This window comes from Tigriopus californicus, chromosome 6, assembly GCF_007210705.1.
Source record: "Tigriopus californicus strain San Diego chromosome 6, Tcal_SD_v2.1, whole genome shotgun sequence".
NCBI classification, from domain to species: domain Eukaryota; kingdom Metazoa; phylum Arthropoda; class Copepoda; order Harpacticoida; family Harpacticidae; genus Tigriopus; species Tigriopus californicus.
Genome location: NC_081445.1, coordinates 4,782,737 through 4,800,919, shown reverse-complemented (window position 1 = coordinate 4,800,919; position 18,183 = coordinate 4,782,737). Strand labels below are relative to the sequence as shown.

The window sequence follows — 18,183 nt, the reverse complement described above, 5'->3', positions numbered from 1 at the left end:
GGGATCATTCTCATTTGAAGAAGAACATAATGTGTAAAGGGGCAACTTAGTAATTAGCACCCCGACTTGCGTTCCTGCTTCTACTTTCGACGAGAGAACACTTCGTGGAAGGACAAGTGAGAGGTGAAGTGTATATACACATCCAAACATCTTAAATCGCCAAACTTAACGTTTATTCCCATTCTGTTTGTAAGTTCGTGTGAAGTTTTTTATATATTCAAACTCTATGTACAAGTGTGATTTTATTAATAGGAAACCGTTTTGCTGAGGTGATTATATCATTGGAATTAGCAAGGCATTGGATAAACGCGTGTCGAACGTTGGGCGATTTACAATCGCGAAAAGCTAATTCCCAAACCAACCGTCCCCGTCCATATTCCAGTTGTTCATGTCTAAACGTACTGTTGAGGTACGTATTGTAACCGACGTTCGAATTTACAAGCTATCAATCAACGTCTTTGACACAGACAACCCGATTCGTTAAGTTGGACGTAACTTTATATACTTCATTTAAGATATGACTGCAATTTAGTTTTCCACGTGTCCCAAAAAAAGATTGGCCCGGAATGAGTTTTCTTCCTTATACTTGGCATAATTTTTGTGTTTCACTTTTGATTTTGGATTTAATTTTTTCATGTTGCTCTTTTATCTTACTCAATGAAATATTTTATACATTATGAGCCCCTTTAGCCGCAACATGGCGCTGTAGGCGTGGTCAAACCTCCTGGCAGACGTTCCGCACGAAGACCAGATCCAGGGCGCTTGAAGAATCGGCCCAATCCTTTTGGGCTACAACCGGGTACAAGAGTTGATAGCAATACAAATTTAACTGAATGTTTTTTCTCCATGGGCAACAGAATGTTAAGATGCTTGACAGTGATGGTGAGCGAACTGAAAAAAACTGAGAAAAAAAAGTTGAGGTATTCCATATTAGCGAAAAAGTTCAATTTGATATTCCATTTGCAACTTGCCACTTGAATTTCTTGTACGTACACATGAATGTCTTATGAAAGGGAAGACTGAAAACGAGGAAATTTAAAAAGCTAAGTCTTTGTCCTTCTGTGAAAAACAGCTTTGGGGTTGTGGGCTAGACCTACGTAAATGTGCCCAATTTAATGTTGTCCAATGTTCCTATTAATGTTGAAGATCATTCCAGGTCTTGTTTATTGTCATAAGAAAGAGTCTTTGTGCAATTATCATATTTCAACACTTCTCTGGAAAACATAAAAAATCATTCTATATTCTCCATTGTTAAAGGAAAGAAGAAGGTATGGATGGATAAGACGTGTAAGCTTGTCATCTTTGAATGGAGCCTCTTCATCTTTAAATCGCTCATGATGAGCTTCCACTTATGCGTACATGCAAAGGCCGCTCATTGTGCTGCCCTCACTACTGCCAATAGCACCACCACCAGTACTACTGCTACTCCTACTAACCTCGTTCTCGTTCTCATGAACGACAGGATCCTTAGCGTGTGATCCCCTTTGGACGATTGGATCCTCCTTGGTTGGCCTTCTTTGATGATCCCCGTCTCTTTCTCCTTCTTCTCGTTAGAGCCTCGTCCGTTCCGTGCGTTCGTTCGTATTGTACGTACACTGGTCTCAAATCTTGTTTCCGTGGTTGGTTGGTTGGTTGCCTGGTTTGTCTGTCTACTCTCCGTCCCTCTTCGTCTCGTTTCGTTCAGTTCGCTTTGGAGGATCTCGCGAAGAGGCAGTGGAATAAAACGGGGAGTGAAGGAAAAACTGTAACGTCTTACTCAAGATAAGAACCTATGGTAAGTAAGTTCGTTCTTGCTCTATTCCATGGTTTGGTTGCTGTTTTTTGCCCTCACACATTGGAGGGCCTTGTTCCATCTTCTTATCTCGATTTTGATGTGAGCAGCCTCGCCATAACCCAGATTAACTTTTGGCCACATGAAACGAAAGAAAAGTTGACAAGGGGGCACGATGCAGACTGCAAAGTAACTTATAGCCGGCCAAATGACCCTCCAAACCCCCGGGAGATGAATGGATGGCTTGATGCGACTGGGTTGGTGGGCGACTTCTCATCTAACTCAAAGGAGTTCTACCAGAACAGATTCAATGTAGGAAAGAAAATCTAGCTAGCTAAAACAATAACTAGATATAAGAGCATGAAGTGTGTCCATGAAATGGAGTTACTAAACTCACAGAGAACATTTTTGGTCTGCGTTTCGCTAAATACTGGCCTCGTGATTAACGAAGAATCGTGATGAGGTCAGATTGCTTACGCAATTCAAATGTGATTCAGGAAAAAGCCTTTTAACAACGACTTTATCATATTAATAGCAGTCGTGATGACAAATTAGATCCTTATTGTACAAAGTCACGGCTCTGCATTTAGTTATCAAGAGGACCTTTTTGTCAACCCATTTTGATTCCCATTAGCTCCAGTTTAATGGCTCATTTAGCTCAAGGGGACTTATGAGTTTTGGTGATGGACAATCCGGCAACAAGATGACAGGGTTAAGCACCATATCATTCTTTTTTGGTTTGTTTTTTTCACTGACTTTTCTAACCGCCACAGGGAAAATAATCCCCAGCACTATTGAAATGAAAGATTGCAATTTGTTTATTTTTTACCTTTCAATCTTTATATGATATTTGGTCTACCAAAGGGTTTGAATGGGCAGACCGAGTTAGTCCTTGAATGTAGGGTTGAATTGGGAATAAATCGGGTATCTAAAAATTTGTCCAAGTCTGACTTGAAAGATGCAACCGGATCAACAAGGCCTACGTATTCCCTACCAATACTAAAGGGAAGCAAATTAAACAATGAAGGAGCCCGAGAAAGATATAGCGCGTGCACAATATCAATCGTCAATTAATAGAGTACTATGTTATAATTGGATGGCATGAGTCCATTCCAAAGCGTTGAAAGTTCACAGCCTTTCAATTTCCTAACATCAAGAACTGGACCGACGGACAATTATGACGACGAAGGCTGCTGCATTTTTCATCGACTAATCATTCCAATATTTTGACACTGCTTGTGATCAGATCAGATAGCTTGGGACGAATTCCATGGTTCTCGTTACAAACACTCATAATGGCGCCTGACCCTGTCAATTAGATAATGGAACCTAATTAGCGAGTCAGTAGATTGTGGTTGCTTTATTGTCAGTAATATCAATGACACGTTTCTACAAAGACCATTAAGGATAATTGTAGACAAAAAGAACGATTGTTGACCTAACTCCGGTTATCATCATAACTGGCCTTTTGTTTTTGGTAGATTTTGTTGTTTTTTTCTGATGGAAGCAAAAACGGAAAAAGACTTTTATTTTACTTTTACCTCTGTGCCAAATTGACTTGACATAACCCGGCTCCAGACGTGTTGAAGGCTCGATTATGAATGCCTTTGTACCACGATTGGTGTTCATTATTCTAAAAGCTTTCCCAGTCTTAGGTGCGGGAAAAGAAAGCGACCAGTTTTGAAGGCTCTTCCAACCTTTGGTCAGTGTCTTTGACAGTGGTTTCTATGTAATTAAGTTGCTTGGAAGACCTGTCAAGAGCAGCAAACGATTGGCTTCTCTCGATTACCGTTTCTCGGAAATGGATCCAGACATCACAGGGGACCAAGTCTGTGACTTGAGTGGTGGTGGTGGCGCCTCTAAATACTCTTGGGACGTGAGGTTTGATTCGTTATGTCTCCAGGTTTCCTGGATTCTAATCAGAGCAAACTGAAATAAGTTCTCAATTTATTACACTTGGAATAATAGGTATCGAGTCTACGTATACAGAGGTGGGTGACCACGGAAAAATATTTTGGATGGAAATGAAGGTTGAAAAAAAACGAGTTCAAAATTACCCTAACCCAAAACTTCAATTGAGAAGTCATCGTAGTAGGGAAAAACGCCTTTATCTAAAGCTGTGAGGGCGACTTTGCACTAGAATGGAAAGCCGATTTTGAATCCGGTTTGAGGATTGAAGTTGCAGTAGTTCGCCAAAAGACTTGAGTATTACAGAGGACTCCAGCTTTTCACTGCAACAAAAAAAAACATACACCAAAAACTCGCCCCAGCACTAGTCTTACTTCAATCCTCAAACCGGATTCAATCTCGGTTTTCCATCCTATTGTAAATCCGCCCTAAATCTACCACTAGTCCAGTAACAAATCTGTCACAATAGAGAATAATGATAATAGAATACTTTATACAATACCACAATATCATTTTGATTTCTATCATGTACCTTTCTAAAAAAAAAATCATTCGGTGGCCTTGAGACTCTCATAAGGCTCCATATTTCATCCCTTCCGTTTGATTATCCTTGTTTATTCGACAATACTTTTTTTCTAATGCTAAATATAATCCACATTCATTGATAATACAAAACATGAGATTATTCCGGCATTCAAGGATAATTTTTTACCACCCATTGCTAGTCCTGTCATATCCAAGGAACGAAGCATGGACTTGATAAGAGCAGTATTCACTGAAACCAATAGCTTCTTTCATTAAAAAAATCAATTCTGATAAATCAGAATAAGGGGGTAGTCGTTCCATAGAACGCTAAACCTTCAGAAACCGCTTGTTCGCTTAATGCGAGTTAGGTAACGATTTTCTATATTACATTTTTTTTTCTCATCCTTTTCGAAATTCCGATTCTCTCGTGTGGGTGAAATCCGAGTTTCGATGGCACATGTGAGAAAATTCCTTGTGCTATTCATATTTAACTAGGCTTTATTACACTCAGGTTAATTGAGATCTGATGGTTGGAACTGTGAAAAGATGACTTTACTTCGAATTCCTTCTATGTTCAAGTGGAGTTGTCAATTTATCACGGGTGAGGTGAAATATGGACATTTAGATATTTCCATTCACGATTTATCTTCAAACCTTGTCATCAACCGGTCCATAACTCTAGAACCTCCCCCAAAAGTAAGGGGGCAACTTTTGCCTTGAATACTGAGAGGAAATACGTGTAGTATTGCAGCCCCTTTCCTTTGGGAAACCCTCACCGGAAAATGTTCGTCAGAGTGGAACTATACAAAGTAATGCAGAGGAGGCAGTATCACAACCTGGCCCTAACCCATGTACTACTACACCGCAGGATTACCCCAAAGGCGGCCAAATAACATCTAAGGTCTGGTCTTTCGCAGCTTTTGGTCCATTATTCATTTCTGATATGAAAGGCTTGATGCAAAGTACTGTGGTCTTATCAGAGGCTACACCATAGAGAATCTTGAAAATACTTCCAACATCTCGAGCTCAAAAATTTACGTAGCAGCCAATTGAGGAAGGCGAATAAATCATCCTGACCCTACAGCCGAAAAGATATCTCTGTTCCAAAGCGAAAAAGTCGAGCTCGTTTGCCTCGTTCCAAGTGCACATGCAGACAGACGTTTTTGAGCCCAATACCCCCATCTCGTTGGCACAGACATGCAGAAGCATGTATGAAATGAATCAGGCACGGATTTATTTCCCACATTTCCCTTCAGCAGTTATGGTTGTATCATCGAGGTAAGGTGGGTTTGGTATCTTGGTCTCCCCAGGGCCACCCATCACTACCACCACCACTCATTTGCTTGGGCTTTCCCAGGCCTGTTTCTAATTAACTCCCTACAACGGTGTAGCAATGTCTATTCACACAGACGACAGATATCGACTCCCAGATGAGGAAATAGGCTTAATGAATGCCTCAAAAGGCACGTTCTACTCTTACGCTTAAGGTTTCCAATCCACGGGGGCCGTTCATATTGAGTTAAGGAATCTTGTTGAGCCCCAAATATGTACGGTACTTTTACATTTTGAGCAAGGGTGGTACTTCATGTCCGATTCAGAGGAGGCCCAAACCAAATGATAGGGGAATGTGCCAGGTACCCATTTGAGCCTTTCAGTCGTCCCTTCGTTCCTTCGTGCCCTATAAACATAACAATGAGAGTATCCTTTTCAAGCACTGCCTCTTGGGGAAGGGGGAGGGGGGGGGACTGGAGAGGAGCAAGGGAGCACGAGTCTTGGTTTCTGGTGGAGACTCCAATACCACCACCACCACCTCCACCTCCTCCTCCTCTTATGGCAGTTCTCTTTCACTTCACACAGATTGAAAATAACCAGAGCTAGCTGACGAGTCCTGAAAAGAATGGCGCCAAGGAGTACAGTGTATATACTATACATAGTATACACGGGAACGCTAATCTGACAAGGAACAGATAATAGAGAGGAATGAAGAAACTCATAAGTGATATGTTTAATAGATTTTTTATTATATAGATTGCTCATCAATAAGGGCCCTTATTTGCAACATCAGCGAGCCCAAACAAACCGGGAAGAGGCACAATAGATTGCTAAATAAACTACTCGCGACATGACATGATAAGCGATTTCTTTTTCCGGACATTATGCGCCTCGGGTCACTAATTATACACAAGATTTTAATAGGATTGACCAAAAACAACACAAACGCATTTTAATTCAATAAAGAGGAATCGGCCCAATCGGCCTTTTATTTGTAGAGGCTGAGTCACAAAGCGCCCTCTGAAGTGCAGAACGTAAACCATATTTCGTGTGGCGTAAGAGAGCTACAAGTGGAGGCCAATGTTTTATATCTTAACTTTCATCGAATTTAAAAAGAGATTGAGAAGTTATTAAGACCAAATTGACAGATCAAAAAATGAGACAAGTAATTGGGCTATTTTTGGATCTACGAAAAAAATACTCAATTTTCCTGTCATCACATCTCGCTTGCGTATTTAGAAAAAAAGTGATGCTTTGACGCCCGATTTTCAAGTGGATACCTAGCTTAGCTGACCATGAGCTGTAAAAAGCAGTATTCATTCTTAGATCACTACAATCTGCATTTCTTACTTGGTTTTCATGAACGAGTCAGAACTCTTCGGCAGGCTCGAGATTTTCTCTTTCATTTCTCGAACAAAAGCCTGGATAACGCGAAGCCATACATTGTATAAGTAGGTACGAGAACAGCAGGCTTTTGGATTTCGGCTTTTCACAATGACTGGAAAAACTCTGACTCGTCCCTGGGACAGAATTTCTAAGCATTTCGTTGCTGCCAGGTTCTAGAGTTTTTACCATTATCACACAATCAGACAAAGCAATACAACTTTGCTCGAGAGGATGACTCCATAACTATTTATCTCTACCCCTTTCCTGTGGGTGACAGCTCCTCTCACGTAGTACCTTTAGTAGAATGTACGAATTGGTGGCTCCCTTCAAGCTTTGGAAGAGATGGAAGAGACCCCTTTCTATTCCATTAAGTTATCTTGTAGATATCATTCCACAAATGCATACAACATCGGCCAAACGGCCACAAAAAGAAGGTTCAGTCCCATTTGTGCACTTCATGGCTCATTTCCCAACCCATTGTGCTTCCTCCCACCTGAGTCATTCACATCAGTGGGAAAATAAGAATACTTTTCCTTCACAACTTGGGCTGTTTCTCAAAGTCAGCGATGGAAAGTTCCTTCAGCACGACATCTACAATACTACTGCACACGTACTTACGTACATAGTAGTTTGTACGAAACGTCTACCTATCCCTATCACTTGGGGTGATCCATGATAAAGCGATATGGAGCATTAAATCTTTATGGGATCAATTTCAGGAGACTCTCAACGCCCTTCAGTGATCCAAGCCAGTGGACCCAAGGATCTTAAGAATCGTGAAATCTTGGAGGAATGGCAATGTCGACCGAGACAACCTCCACTTCGTCTACGGGGCCTCTGCCCAGATCTGCCTCGTCCTATAGCTTCATTCGACAAGAGCAAAAATCCCAACGTCATGGGGTGTGGTCAGAATTGGCCAGATTAGTGCAGAACGCTTGGCCAGGCTACGGTTCCATTGGGATATTCCTGGTCGTTGGATACTGCACTTGCCATGAGACTGGACCAAGTGTTCTGGTGTCCATCCTAATCGGGGGCATTTCTTGTATCATTTCGGGTAAGTCCCATTGGTATTCATTGCATATGACAGAGGTACTCGCACGGATGCAAAGAACAGCTCGAGAAACTTGCCTCGGTCAAACAGGAAGAGATCAAAGCGTCGAGGTTTCACATGACCATTTACGGTGCACACCGATTTGAGCCGTTTCTTGAAGAAGGTGATGAAGACATGAACAGTTGAATATCCATCTTTCGGAGAGAGAGGGCTTTTTTAAAATTTCAAATGTAGTCTCAGGAGATAAAAAAAAATGTATTTTTACCAGAGATTAGGCGCGCTCAACAATGATGACGATTTGGCTAAGTAAATACTAACACACACAACCATCGCATTTAATGTTGTGTTGTGTACTTACAGCAAAACAAATACGCCGCATTTTGTACGAAAGTAAAGAAAGAAATGCGCTCAATCAAATTTGTTGTGATTACACCCGCCGGATTTATTACTCCATAGAGACCAACCCAAGGTTTCGATTGAGTTCCTAGAAACTCATTGATTGTTTACACAACTTACGCAAGGCTTATGCAATATTCACCAAAAAGATCATCTATTCTAGAGATTACATTTGATTGAATTTTTATATTGTCATCGTATTAGTACCATTACATTAACTGGCAAAGTCATTCCCAAATCCCGTATTATAAAGACTTGCTGAAAGGATTTGATGAAAAGGTTAAATTGAAATCAAGCCAAAAAACCGGATAATGAAAGGAACCTTTTGGATGACGCTTTATCGCTTTTTTGCGTAATAACCTTCGGAAATCTTTCTTCACATCAGGGGGGCTGGCATTGCAAAAAGGAGACATTGGCCATAAATTGCGCCCACAAGCTGGACGATAAAACGCTCAACGTCAATAAGAAAACCCATTATTTGATTGTGCCAAGAAGGAGGGCCTTGATTTTCAATGGCCCCCAATCCCAAAGCATGAACTTACTGCACTTAGAGAACTACAATGCCAATGCAGTCATAATGGGCTGTGATCCAAAGGCTGGTTTGGCCTTTAGTCACATGCTTCAATGCCAGAACCAGGCTCAAGCCTTTATTTCACCAATCGACATTCAACCTCAAACTAGGGATGCTTCGCAACCATTGGAACATTTTGGATCACTTGCAGGATTGCACTTTTGGAACAAAAAATGTGGACAAAATATGTCAGGCCGATTTCTAACACAGACACCTACTGGAACTGACTCATTTCAACAAGTCAGGAGGATGTAAATTTGATTTGTCACATCGCCTTTCTCTGGCCATAGCTTCTAGCAAGAACTACGAAATTTTCAATTCTTTTCTGCGTTCCACTGAAGCACACTATTCATGCTGAATTCTAGATTCAGGGACCAAATATCTGCGACGTCTGGCCTAGGTATTTGATATTCTGTTATTCAAACGAGTTCAACCATTCGATCACGGCCAAGACCCTTCTCGTCAATTGACATTGTGGCCATGAAAAGTCCAGTGGGGAAAAGTTCCCTAGATGGAACCTCTTTTTGACCTCTTCCCCCGAAGTCTGGTGAGCTGGCCGTTCGTGGGTCAGTGCAACAGTCACTTTCCGACTTGAACTGAAGTTAAGAGAGAAAATCACACGCTGGTTCAAAGTACACTTCAGCAAGAACAGAGCATTGGAAAAGAATGACTCATTCTGAGCACGTGCATTTTCCTTCCCTTTGTCTCTGTGGGTCCAATAAACTTCTAACAGTTCCTTGAAGCATTGCTTCGATTTGAAAATCACTGTCAATCAATCACTCTACCTTCTATACTAAATATCTATAGAATAGGGCAGTGTTCAAAAATTGGAGGTGGCCGAGGATCACACGTGAAAAAAGGTCAATATGGCTAATAAAATTTGGGAAAGTCCACCGAACAGGCCTTGGTCAGGCGTGGGTTGAAACGAGGCCAGAGCGTTGTGTCCTCCATCCCAATTCCACCAAGTGACAACGTCAATCCTAATTCCTTCCAAGCCTATCGTACATTTGAGAGAGACATCTCCAAAAGGCAGGATTTTTTTCATTGGAACTCCTTCCTCAGTCACCATCATTGATCTTTTGGGTGGATTTATCAATTGGTGGGCTCTTTTTGGGCCATCGGAAAAAAGCGCTTGATCTCTTTGGGCACTTTCTTACAGCCTTGCCAATTCTTGAAAGAGAGAGTTGAATTCTTGGGCTTGGCAATGTTTCTAGCTCGAAAGATAAACATGAACCTGGGAATCCTTAGTTTTTGAATTTCCCTCTCTCCTTTGGCTTTTTTGGAATATAGGATAGATGCAATTTTCCTCGGGAACTTTCTTGTTGACGCGTGGCTTTCCAGGTCTTTCGAGTCAGATGGGATCTCTCCATCGAAGTGGTACATTAGGATTCCATGGGCATTCGACTTCTCGAAAATTCCCCCCTGGGGCAATCTCTTCGACAGAAATAGAGAAGGAGAAAAAGAAATGGAGAAATGGGAACGAGTGCCTTCAAGGCTCTCTCAAGCACGTCTTGTTTCATTTGTGGGCCAGAGCTATCCAACCTGCCAATCAAGTTCTTGGAATGTCTACATTAGGGGCTCAAGTGAATGTTTACCAGAGCCTTAGGACATTGACCTGGACCTATCATATTAAACCAGGAACCAATGGCACAGTCTATCTTTGGGGGATTCGTGATCCCAGCTAACAAGGTTTCTGGTGGGAACGGGGTTTCAAGGCTAAGCGAGCCGATACGAAACGAGTACTGATACAGCCCATCTCAATAATGATCCATTTTCATTCTCACCTTGACAGGACACACTTACGTAGAAACGATAAGTTCATTCACAATCGTTTTGTTGTTATGAATCACTCTTTGCACATGTGTGGGAGTGATATTCAAATTTACCTTTTCTATCCTACTTTTAAAACAAAGGAAAGCTGAAGTCAAGTTTCTTCTTTAAAACCCTTGTATATTTTGTTTTAGATACCAGCAATATTGTAGAGCACGCTCTTCATATCAGGAAAAGCATTCTCCATAGTCAAGACAAGGCATATTTGCCGGTATATTTCATCCCTTGGCAAGTGGCTTGCAGCCCTCGAGGTAGCCGTGTCCCATTTCTATTTACGTGTTCAAGGCTGAAATTTCAAGATGCAATATTGAAAAGGCCATTTGAATTCTCGGCTCCACGGACAATATGCCACAATTCGTCCGTTGTGCGAAATTTTATTCAGGGACCAACCTGATTAGAACGAGTTCCGCTTTGAACCCAAAAGCTGAATAGAATGTTAAAATTAATCTCTCAGTTCCCAGCGCCTTTTTTCCTCCTTTTCATGCTCTCAAAATGAGCAGCGACTTTCATTTAGATAAAACACTCTATCTTGTAGGATGCTGCCTCACTGAATTGGTAACCAGGCCCTGTGCAAAAACCGACAGAATTACCAATGTTTTCCAAGTCCTCGGCAAGATTCCCTATTTCATTCTCATGTGGTTGGACATTCAAATTCACATCGGACTCTTGGCCATATGCAGGTAAGCACTCGATTTCTTTTTGTTCCACGCTCAATGCCCATTGTGATCCACCCGTTCAAACAAACGGATCAACTTCCATGTTCGATGTATGGAGAACAGAGCTCTGCATAAATTTGCGCTTGTGTGCTTTATTTTCCAGTCGTAGTCTCACTGCCACAGTGGATAAGACGACGGATCACCAAATGCATGACTTCGTGCTCCAAAACTTCGGCTTGACCCCGTTTCTGGGTACTTTTCCAGACTTTGTCGCGGGGGGCGTTGTTATGATCCCAGCCCTGTTTGTAGCGTGTGGATTTGAGGTACGTGAATTGGGGACGGGGAGCGAAGTGCCTTGGCTTTCAGGTTGCCGTCAGGTTTCCTTCGGGTGAAACGCTAGTGTACAGAAGCATTCGATGGCTGTCCTTTGAAACAAAAGCAAAACAGCCCTCCATTGGGATTTAATGTCCTTGGCCGTACGTCAAAATCAAAGGTCTGCGTCGGAAAGCCAAAGGAGTCGTGAGAACGTCAAACCAAGGCTAAAGTCGAAGAAACAGATCTAGATTCACACTTGGATGGATCTCTGAGCTAGAAAGGCCGAGCGATGCATTCGAGTAGTCACTTTGAGAAGGAAGTTTGCCACATCTTTCCACACGCAGTTTGCATCATTGGGTGCGTTGTGCATTCCGGATCCTCATTCGCAAACTTAAAATATCTTGAACCGTGATAGTTATTTAACCCAAATCCCCGAAAAACGCTCATCTTGTCATCTTTTGCATTTCAATGTGTTTAAGAACCAGTCAAAGGCTTTGGGATGAATGCGCTAGGCAAGCAATATAATGTTTGCTGATCCGTGATTGATTGTCCCACCACTACGTATGTATGTAGGTAAGATGAGATCCTAATCCAGAGCCTCTTTCTCTCTTTTTCTTTCCTCCTTATCCCTCGATTTCCTCGTCTTGGTCGTCTTCTTGGGATGGAAGCAGCATTCAAAAACCCTTAATGGAGTGATCAATATCATTACTGGTCTGGGATTCGCTCTGGTCACATCAATTGGGTTCTACTCTGCGGATGCCAAAATCTTTGGTAGTCAGCCAATTCTGCTCCATGGATCCAAAGGGGTGAGTGAGTGAGTAAGTGCGCAAGTAGTTCACCGACACGCTCTAATCTCGCGTTGCTCCATGGGGATCCAACGAACCACCCACTGATGAGAAAACAAGTGATTCAGGGTGGAACTTGATCAGCATAGAAATTGCAATGTACCATACCGAAATGTAATAGGATCGTAATCTGCTACAATATTCATGAGGGTTGCTTGTGATGTTAATTAGATTCTTCACATTGAGAGGAGGAGATCAAGTGTGGTGGTTTTAGTCAACGTTGTAGTCCATAAGTGGACCCAAATCGTTCTCGCAGTGAATAATTCGTCTATTCTCTCTCAGACCGGAACCGTTTGATAAATGGAAGCATTTTGCACAAAAACATGTTTTCCTAGGTTTCTATAGCAACCGTAGCTTTTTTCTTTAAGGGGAGGAGGGGGCAGATAGAGTAAGTTATCAGGAGATAGGTCGAACTCCGATCAATATTTGCCAGGGCTCGAATCTGGAATGTGATCTTGAGTGTTTTGTAGAAAAACCCTACAATCTGAGGGAGAATCGATTTGCATTGCAATTTTTGCCCTTTCTACATACAACCAATCCAATAAAGACGTTGGTATTTTGGGAAAATCTGAAATGAAGCATGAACGTTAGGTGTCATTAAACCAACAAATATACAAAAAAAAACCAAAACAATTATCTTCAGATAAAGAAGCACACACTTTCAAAGCTTAGGTCTTATTTCTTTGATTGATAATGGTTTACAAAGCTGGCCTGCATTTATTCTTTGGGACAATTGTCATAATTCAAAATTCCATGTACTGCATAATTATTTTTAGGATATCATTAACATTGTTTTTTTTGGTTAACAGGAGGGGTCTCATCATTCATGGACAGACTCCAGCAATATAGTCAACATTTTATGATGTGTTTTAGCATATTTTTTCGTATAAAGGGCCAATGAATAAACTGGATGGCGCATTTTGTGAATACCAATGGTTCTTTGTAAATGTACCTTTCAAGATCGACTGTTCCTTTTTCTCACTTTATAAATCTACGTCAACATTGATGAACAGCAATAAAATTGTCCGTTCAAGCCCACAAAAATAGGTGTTTAAAGGGGGACTGAAATGATAGAAGAGGTTTTTGCTGCCTTTAATAGTTTTAGGCAATGGAGTTGTGGCTATTTCCCAAAGGTTATTTGGTAAGTTGGTTTGTTATTGTACTCCTATCTAAAGGACAAAAAATGTGTATCCGACCTTTCCGCCCAAGGGGATTCCGGCATGTTTACTCGAACTTTTCCCTCTTCAACGGACTTAAACCATTGGCGGTTCATAAATCTCAATACTTCCCAGCCATTATCTCTTGGCTGACGGAGAATTTGCTTTGGTCCATTTGGATCCCTGGATCCTTGGAACAGATCTTTGGGTATTGCGCTTTTCGGTCCATATTAATAGAAATGCTCCCAACTACCAAAATATGCAAATGCCAACCCAGGCCATTATAAACGCCCCATTGAAGAGGATCAGCGTAATGCCGTTTGAAACCATACAAAAGTGGGCACAGGCGGTATGGCATGAGATGAATTCTTCCCACACTCCATTTCCAATTCGAGGCTGTTCTTTCGCTTTTCCAACTTGATTCCACATTTGTCTTGTGCAACTCATAAATACTGGTACTTTCTTGGAACAAGAATTAGGAACATAGCTGTGATCCATAATCCCTTCGATGATATATGGGCGTGTGGGGAGACACCAAACTGACAAAGTATGCAAAGAACCCCTCTTCATATTTAATCCATGTCATTGCGCTTCAACTATGGGACCACAAACACTGGTTGGGCCCACTTTTTATTCGAACAAATTGCACGGACTCTCTTCATCTCACCACCAGGTTCACAAATAGCTTTAAAACCGTCTCTTTTACACATGACTGGGAACAAATGGGAGATGGAATGGCCAGGTCTTCTCGTTTGTTAATACCAATGTACCTTGAACTTCAAAAAAAGTTTGTGCTTTAACTTGTCATGAAGTTTTTGCAAAAGTCCCTAATCTGGGCGCCTTTTCCTCGCTAATTGGTTAAAAGAACACAAGTTTTTGGCACTGATTCGGAGCCTCTCCCCAATATGAACATGGATTCAAGTTAAGGTTGTGATGCTTTCTTTTTACCATTCAAGGTTCTTTCATCCATTGGCTTGATCTCAATCCTTTTGAGCGGGTCAGGAAGCACCCTGTGTTTGTCACATCTGTCCCGCTTAACCAAAACTGAAGGTCAAGAGCGACCAAGTTTGGATGAATCCTTTATGCTTCGAGCCACGTCCATCCCGTCACATCTGCTCATTATGTTGGCCAATGGATTCTCACAAATCGGTTTGATTCTGGGTTTTCTGGCCATTGGACTGGTCTTGCCTTTCGTGGCCAACATGAGGTAATCACTGCAGATCGCCAACGAAAGCCGTCTGTTGGCTCTTCTGAGAGCTGAAAATCCCTCTCAATCTCGACTCTATTCTTGCAGTCCATTGGGTTTGTTGCCTGAGGTTCCAATCTTGCAAGCATTCGAAAGTGATATTGGGCACGGATGGATGCACCTCTTAATGGCCACCCTGATCATTATTGCCTTGAGTCTCAACCTGCTTCAGCTGACAATTCCACTACATGAACAAGTTAGTATCAAATCCGTGTCCTTGTGACAGTCTGAACTCAGCAATTGTAGTCGAGCACCATTATTTGCAAAAACAGCGCGATGAAATGTTGGCCATTTTGAAAGGATATATTTGCCTTGAGCTCTATTCTGAACAATAACTGTTTCATCATTTTGAGAAAAAAAATTGTCATTATATCAATGAATTGTCATTAAGAAGGAGGGTGCCAAAAGGTAGAGAGAGATCTACGCAAACCAGCAAAGTGTTCCCTCGATTTCTTTCTTGTTCACACGGCGTGCTGACATTTGAAGGAGCTTCTATTTTGTCCGTCATACTTTATGCATCGCTTTAGGCTCTTGCCTTTGTTCTATTTGGGAGCGCTCGATACAAATTGATCCCATCTCAGATAACAAGCTATCCAGTAGGCTAGATAACACTGAGAGCCTTAGAAGAAGTTGGTGCTTAGACCTGATGTTCCATGTTGGCATCGGAACAAATGGAACCATCACTGGTCATCAATTCTCCTGATTCATGTCTTTTGTTCTTAAGGGGCAAGTACAAAGACATACGAAATAAAGCAAGCTCAAAAGCATCTCTCACAGGTGTGACCACGTGTCTGATCTTATCTTCCGATTGTGTTGGGACATCCATTGAGGACAATAACTGTGATTCTTCTCATTTCAAGGTTCAATGTCTTGTAAAGGAAGGTCTCCTCTTTCCGTGGCTCTCCAGATCTATTCCTCATCATGTGGTGGGAGAAGCTCCGTTTCTTGGATCAGTTGTGGTCGGATGCGTTACAGCTTTAGTGACGACTTTGGGTAAGGGAAGGATGGTCTAATTTTGTCCCCCCTCCTTTTTTGTGACGAAACTAATTGGAGCCATGTTCCAGGTGACATCAATCACTTGCTTCTCTCCACGGCCTTGGCCAGGATCCTGCTTGACTTGTTCATTTGCATTTACACCATCTTGGCTCGTTATGGGCTCATCGTTCAGTATTTGGATCAATCTTTCTCCATCACGACCACCCAAAGGAGAGATAGACATCGCAGTGGCTCACGTAACACTGGAACAAGTGCGAGCTCAGCCAGAAACATCAGGAGACAACTCAAGCGGCAACGCAAGGAGCACAACCTAGAGGAAACACATGAGAGGACCATGTGGTAAGCAAAGCTAGAGACAAGCAAAGCTAGGGACAAGCAAAGCAGTCCGCCCTACCACCAATATTGCCTCTTGATCAAATTGATGAAATGATTGTCCGAGCCTAGTACACGATAACTTTTGATTGGCTACGAAACAAGATCCCCCCCCCGAGTTTTATCATTCATTTCGGACAATGTGAAGGTTGGGTTTTTGTATTCAAAATCGCGCCTTGGCCGTACAGCAGGATCCCCCCCCGAGTTTTATCATTCATTTCGGACAATGTGAAGGTTGGGTTTTTGTATTCAAAATCGGTCAACCGCAAACAATCACAAGCCCTCTCCATGGCTTAGTGAACAAGCAGAGGCATTTTCTCATTTCAGTATCTCTGTACCACTGACCGAGTTGGCCGCTGCCCGTGAGCCCTCTGGTTCACCTTGTCCTGCCCCAGGCTCCGCGGCCCTGTCATCTTCATCATCAATGGCGATGATCTTGTCACGCGATGATGCCCTCCCTGAGATTGGATTCACGTCCAGTTATGAGGCCCAACATGCACCCCACAATAACCCAAACGACAACATGGAGAACTGGCCTGTTCCACAAGACAACATCGGCCCACCCAGCCATAGATTAAGGGTCTATTTTGAGAAGTTGATGGCTGTGGCCTGGAGGCGAGGTCCTCCACCGATGTCATGTTCGAGGGCCCAGTTTTCGGGCATTGAGGCTCAATCAAGTTTGGGGCCCAACTTTCCGCCTGCCAATCCCTCGAACCCAAGAGGGTCCTTGGAACTGGGCGAAAAGAGGACTTGTCAGAAATGGTCAAGCACACTTGTCGCTCGACTGTTTGGTCCCAAGAAACGACGACGACGAGCCCGGACACGTCGAGGCGAGAATTTTGATTCGGTAAGGAGGTTGTTCAAAGGTGATGACAATACACCCTGCTTAACTTGATTAGACCCACTTTTTTTAGAGTGAAAGCTCCACGTCCTTGGAGACCACTGACACCTCGGAAAGTTCCAATCGCAGCGATTATGGGACAGACTCCCAAACAACCGATGAGTCGGATAGCTCTTGTGATAGCAGTTCTTCCTCATCTTCGGACACGGATATCGATGCGGTGGTCGAGAGTTATTCGCATACACAGCAACCACCTTTCAGGAGCAATGACCTCGAAGACCAACTAAACTACCAAGACATTGCCACCATTTCTATGAGGCCAAGTTTCCACTCCTACGACGGCATTCTCAAACGCAATAAACGAAACCCTAGCCTCACAACCTTCTATCGCATGTTCATCGCTTTAGTCTTGGTTCTGATCTGTCTTTTGCTTCAAATTCTGGTCTTCAATACCCTGTCAGTGGCGGCTTATCCCAATGTGATAATCTTCAACCTAATCTTGTCGATGCTAGTGCTTCCCATGTTCGTGTTCATCTCAAGACAGCCTCAAGATTGGAGTCCCGATCTCAATGGTGAAGCCACACAATTTCGGGTCCCATTTAGCCCGTGGTTGCCTTTCCTGTCCATCTTTATTAATTTGAATATCGCGGCCACATTGATCCCTCGAGCTTGGGGAGACTTTCTCGTTTGGGGGGTTGTAGGTAATGCTGTCGAACTGAGATGTGATCAAAGGAGTCTTCCATCAATGAATCTTTTCTCAAATTGCAGGTGCTTTGCTTTATGGTGTTTGCTATCATCAAAATCCGGCCAATGAGCGACGAAAGATGCGGAAACGGAAAATGGGCACCCTCTTGGAAGCCATTGTACATCGTCCACAAGCTAATACACAGATATACGATCTGCCCAGGTTACGTGGATTTCAAAATCTTGGATAATCCGGTTTGGAGTGCTCAAGATTAAAAATGTATCTTAACGATTTTTGCGCGCCAGGAATAGGGCGTGTCAAGTGAAGGAAATAAAAGGAAAAATGTGGTCCGTCACCCTG

At 42.5% G+C, this 18,183-nt stretch overlaps 1 protein-coding gene across 1 annotated transcript; it reads left to right on the top strand.

Moving 5' to 3' along the window:
- Positions 1-1,616: 1,616 nt before the first annotated feature.
- LOC131882367 (uncharacterized) lies at positions 1,617-18,177 on the top strand. Its single transcript, XM_059229492.1, has 12 exons — positions 1,617-1,774; positions 7,582-7,916; positions 11,246-11,390; positions 11,530-11,689; positions 12,353-12,487; positions 14,640-14,890; positions 14,978-15,125; positions 15,790-15,922; positions 15,994-16,264; positions 16,625-17,144; positions 17,212-17,839; positions 17,907-18,177. The coding sequence occupies exons 2-12, from the start codon at positions 7,655-7,657 to the stop codon at positions 18,071-18,073; spliced, it is 2,820 nt and encodes a 939-aa protein (XP_059085475.1). The 5' UTR covers positions 1,617-1,774; positions 7,582-7,654; the 3' UTR covers positions 18,074-18,177.
- Positions 18,178-18,183: the final 6 nt, after the last annotated feature.